General features: G+C 44.7%; 2 protein-coding genes across 2 annotated transcripts; both read left to right on the top strand.

The window, feature by feature from the left end:
* Positions 1–1,311: 1,311 nt before the first annotated feature.
* Positions 1,312–1,926, top strand: LOC136043325 (craniofacial development protein 2-like). The gene has a single exon (XM_065728251.1). It carries the CDS (start codon positions 1,312–1,314, stop codon positions 1,924–1,926), a length of 615 nt encoding a protein of 204 aa, XP_065584323.1.
* Positions 1,927–3,326: 1,400 nt separating this feature from the next.
* On the top strand, positions 3,327–3,702 carry LOC136043324 (uncharacterized; the record flags this gene model as incomplete). Its single annotated transcript, XM_065728250.1, has 1 exon — positions 3,327–3,702. A coding segment is annotated over exon 1 (376 nt), but the record flags the coding sequence as incomplete, so codon positions are not given.
* Between the last annotated feature and the right edge of the window lie 1,366 nt (positions 3,703–5,068).

The following is a 5,068-nucleotide window of genomic DNA, read 5'->3' as shown; positions in this document are numbered from 1 at the left end:
AAGTAAATGTAATAAATAAATCTGGACGACCATAGAGACGAACATACGCAATAGCATCTTGAGCATATTCATGCATATGACGGGGACTGCCAGCATATGACGAAAGTAAAATCGTTAATCTTCCAACGTTTGTGGTATTACCGTCATTTACAACTCCATCTCGCAAATGAATGTATTCAGAGCGGAGCTTGGTCTGATTCAGACGGATAAATAGCAAACATTCTGATTCAATTTTTGCATACATATTAACGATGTATTGGTAAAACAATTGACGGCATTTTAAAATATAATTGTCTTCATCCTGCCAAATCATTAGTCTATAGGAATAATAATACATTGCGCTGCATTTCTTATTCATTTCTTTGTTAGTGGCTGGATTTATTAATTTAATATTAAAGTGATAGCCGTCGGCTCCATCCCAAAAAATGATAGGATATTGTAGGGCATCGTAGCATCGATGAGTTTCAGCAATTCTTACCAACTGAGCGTTTCGCTTATGAAGAATAATAGGTGAATGGAGTTCGTCCGGAATGAGGCAGACTCTGTCTGCTGACCACTTGCCTCTGGATATGGTGTTTCTCCCCTAACTAAACACTCTGATCAGGACGGCCGTTACCTCATGTGGCGGGTGGAGCCCACCCCAGGAATCTCAGTACCTAGGTATAACCTAGCTCTAATCAGATTCTAGGCCTAGGGTCAGTTGGGCTAGCGACCCTCCACCCGAAAATTAAGTGCTACGAAAAGTGACAGTATAGCCTCGGACCCGGATCCCCTTTTAAGATCTCGACCATTCGCGCGTCAATGGACATGCTGACGACGTCAGAAAGACTGACAGACTAAACCTTATGGACCGAAGGGGGCTACGAATAGCCACCTGGAATGTCTTGACTCTGAATGCACCTGCGTCAAAGAACCTACTCTCTGAAGAACTTCGCAAGAATAAAGTGTCAATTGCAGGTCTTACAGAAACACGTCTTACCGGAAGCGGAGAAGAGCGAATAGGTAACAGTGACTCATTGCTCTGGTCTGGAGGAAGCTCGAGAAGGAATGGTGTTGGCCTTGCACTAAATAGCCTTACAAGAAAGGCCTTACTTTTACACGAAGCTGTATCGGACAGATTAATGAAGGCCCGCCTTGGACACAATCATGGCAAGATGACTGTCATCGTATGCTATGCCCCAACCAATGATTCTGATGATGCAACTAAGGAGGATATCTACTCTGTTTTGTCCAGATGCCTTGCAACAGTACCCCCCCCCCCATGATATAACTGTTCTCCTTGGCGACTTTAATGCGACAGTCCGCGATGATATGGGTTTATGGCGTGGCACAGTTGGTCCTGTATCCCCCGACCCACTTAACGACAAAGGGCTCCATTTACTTGAACTTTGCCAATCTCACGACCTTTACATTGCAAACACCTACTTCCAACACAAAACCATTCATCAGTACACGTGGTATAGTAATGACGGTCGTACAAAGAAGATGATTGACTACGTCATTATTTCCAAACGCTGGAGATCATTGGTGAAGAACTGCAGAACTTACAGATCAGCAGAGCTTGGAAACGCAGACCATAGGCTTGTGTGTGCCGATCTTCGGCTTCGCCTCCATGCACAACGATCGAAAAGAAAAACCGTCGCTGCAGATATTGGGAAACTAAAGGAACCAGATACTCGCCAGAAGTACAGTATCGATATATCGAATCGCTTCCAGGCCCTTGGCTCACTTAATAGCAGCGAAGATCTCTGGAAGCATTTTAAATTGCAGACCAGTGAAGCAGCACAACTAGTGCTTGGCAAAAGGAGTTATCCAAAGAAATCGTGGCTAACTAATGAAACACTGCAAGTCATAGAGCAAAGACGGAAGTCAAGACTTCTTGGGGACATGACCACATATCGGAGGCAGACTCATTCACCAGGATAGAACCCAGTTTGTTGCAAGGAAAGCCGATGAAATTGAGCTAGCTGCAAAAAAGAAAGACATGGGCAGCCTATTCAAGCATCTCCGAGACCTCACTGAAAATAAAACTCCCACCTTGGTTTCCGTCCTGTCCAGGGATGGTGCACTTTTCTCTGACGAAGGTTCTTGTCTTGAGCGGTGGAAGGACCACTTTGTTCGCTCCTCAACAATACTGGTCCGTCCGCGCCTCCTAATGATAGTCCCAGCCAACCTTGCAGTCAAAGACCTGGAACATATGTTCCTCCAGATAAGCCTTTCAGCCCCTCAGAAATTGGACATGCAGTAAAAAGACTCAAGAATAATAAAGCTGCTGGTATCTGTGGCTTAAACTCAGAGCTGCTAAAATATGGAGGTCCTGCAATGCTCCTGTTTCTACACACCCTGTTCTCTAAAATCTGGCAAACAGAGATAAATCCCGAGGCTTGGCGGAAGGGTGTCATCATCCCCTTATGGAAGAGAAAAGGCTCGAGAAGCGACTGCTCCAACTACCGGGGAATAACCCTACTGTCAGTCCCTGGCGAACTGTTTTCAATGGTCCTACTGGATCGATGTTGGAGCATCATTCGAAAAATCCGGCGACCGGAGCAAGCTGGTCTTATGTCGGATCGTTAAACCATCGAGCAGATTTTCACGATTCGATAAATAGTAGAGAAGACCACAGAGTTCCGACAGAAAGCATTTATTGCCTTCGTCGACTTCCGTGCTCCATTTGACTCAGTCGATCGAAAAGCTCTTTGGCGGATTCTAGAATTGACTGGCCTACCCGAGAAATATTGCAGACTTCTCAAGGGGCTGCACCATGGGACGGAGAGCTGTGTACAAGTAAATGGTCGGCGCAGCCCGTTCTTTCAAATCACGACAGGGGGTGCCAAGGATGTGCAGTGGCCCCAGAGCTCTTCAATGTCATCATAGATTACGTTATGACAAAAACCACTTCACGTCTCAGGTTCGGGCTCAAATTTGGAGATCATACCATCTCAGATGTCGATTTTGCCGATGACTTGGCCATTCTGGTGGAATCCATGGAGCAGCTGCTGGAAGCCCTCCGAATTCTCCGAAAAGAGGCTGCCAAAGTAGGACTGCATATAAACTGGAACAAAACTAAAATTATGGCAATAGACCCGTCTTCTACTGCTGTTAACTCTCCAGTTAGCCTGGACAGCACCACTAGCAACGAGGTTGTTAAAGACTTCACCTAACTGGGCTCCGTAATTTCTTCAAATGGCTCACTTCTCCCCGAGCTGCAGGCAAGATTATCTAAAGCATCTTCTGTCATGGGTAGACTGAATCGTCACCTCTGACGAAAACCAAATATCAGTCGCACAACGAAACTGCGGATCTTCAACACTCTAGTCGGCTCTGTGATGCTTTACGGAGCTGAGACATGGCAAGCCTCAGCTGTGACCCTCAAGAATATAGACGTATTTCATGCAAAGAGCCTGAGGAGGATTGAGGGCCTACGATGGTCCGACTTCGTCAGCAATGAAAAGCTTCTGCAGCTCACAAAGCAGTCTTTGTTTTCGACTCAAGCAGCCGAGCAAACCTTGCGATGGTTTGGGCATCTGCTTCGAATGCCACCACATCTACCCGCAAAGATGATCTATGACTTCGAACCTATCAAAGTTGGTTGGAAGCGACCTCGCGGCAAACCGAAGAAACGTTGGTCCGACAGCCTGTCGGAGTTTTTGGCGATGGCAAACATCAGACAGGGCGAAGAACAAATACTCGCCATGGACCAAAGTGGGTGGAGGAGGCAGACACCACTCTCTACGCCGAGCAGTGCCCGGCAGGAGACTTAAGTCAATTCAAGTAAGTCAAGTCCTGAGAATGGTAGAAGGGACCCTGCAATATGATAAATTTGCCCTTTTACTTTGAAAGTGGGCATAAATCGATCTGGATTTTCGATTTGGGCACCAAACGACGTCATTTGGAAACAAGAGTTATATTTTCTGATCTGTAATAAAAAAAATGTTTAGATTCTGACGTACTTCCAGTAAGCAAAGTCTTCAATGGCTCTGGTGATGCAGCCAGCAGAAGAAGTTTAACTTTTCCTGAGGCGCAATACATTCCCATTGTTTCACCATTGAATTTCAAGGCCTTGCAAAAGGGACAAATTTTAGACATAGTACCGATTTGAACACATCTGCTCAAGCTATAATCATCGACTGGGCTGTACCTGAATGCCAGGCGATAATTTTTAGGTTGCTCTTGTGATTCCTCGGCACGCTTTCTTTTCTTACTTTCTCTATCAGCCGCAAGCCTGTTTTCTTGCTGTTCTTGTGATTCCTCGGCACGCTTTCTTTTCTTACTTTCTCTATCAGCCGCAAGCCTGTTTTCTTGCTGTTCTTGTGATTCCTCGACACGCTTTCTTTTCTTACTTTTTCTATCAGCCGCAAGCCCGTTTTCACACTGTTGTTGTGGTTCCTTGGCACGCTTTCTTTTCTTACTTTCTCTATCAGCCGCAAGCCTGTTTCCTGCTGTTCTTGTGATTCCTCGGCACGCTTTCTTTTCTTACTTTCTCTATCAGCCGCAAGTTTTTGGCATAGACTCTGTGAGCAGCTTCCTCGGCTGTTGCCATTGTAGGTTCTTCAGTCATTTTACAATTAAACATTTTTCCGTCCACAATTTTCTTACAATTAAAAATTTGTCTTTGAACGATTTTCTTAAATACTTTTAATGACGTCATCGTCATAACAAACATGACGAAAACTAACTTCATGACGGCATGACGAAATGATGGCATGACGTCACTCGACAGATAGACAGACAGACAGACAGACAGACAACTTATTCATATATGATATAGACTTGTGCGTATGTATGGCAAACAAACCTCTTCAGGATTTGGGAATGCCTTCACCTAATCGTACCGCTGCTGTTTCGACATGTGTAAAATTGGATCGTGAACAAAGCTACAGCACGAGTGATCTATTGTCGTATGTACAAAATAACATTTCCAAGTTAACGTCGGAACAAAAACACATTTATGATACGATAATGCATTGTGTCGATAACAATGTAGGAGAAATTTTCTTTTTGGATACGCCAGGAGGTACTGGTAAAACGTTTGTGATGAAACTGATTCTGAAATCAATTCGATCAAAAA

The sequence above is a fragment of the Artemia franciscana genome, unplaced genomic scaffold (genome assembly GCF_032884065.1).
Source record: "Artemia franciscana unplaced genomic scaffold, ASM3288406v1 Scaffold_4501, whole genome shotgun sequence".
Lineage (NCBI taxonomy): Eukaryota > Metazoa > Arthropoda > Branchiopoda > Anostraca > Artemiidae > Artemia > Artemia franciscana.
The sequence above is the reverse complement of the archived record's forward strand: the minus strand, read 5'-3'. Positions and strand labels throughout refer to the sequence as shown.

What these genes read in the sequence shown, in the direction of transcription:
- LOC136043325 (XM_065728251.1), top strand. Translation starts at nt 1,312, where the DNA reads ATGGGTTTATGGCGTGGCACAGTTGGTCCTGTATCCCCCGACCCACTT.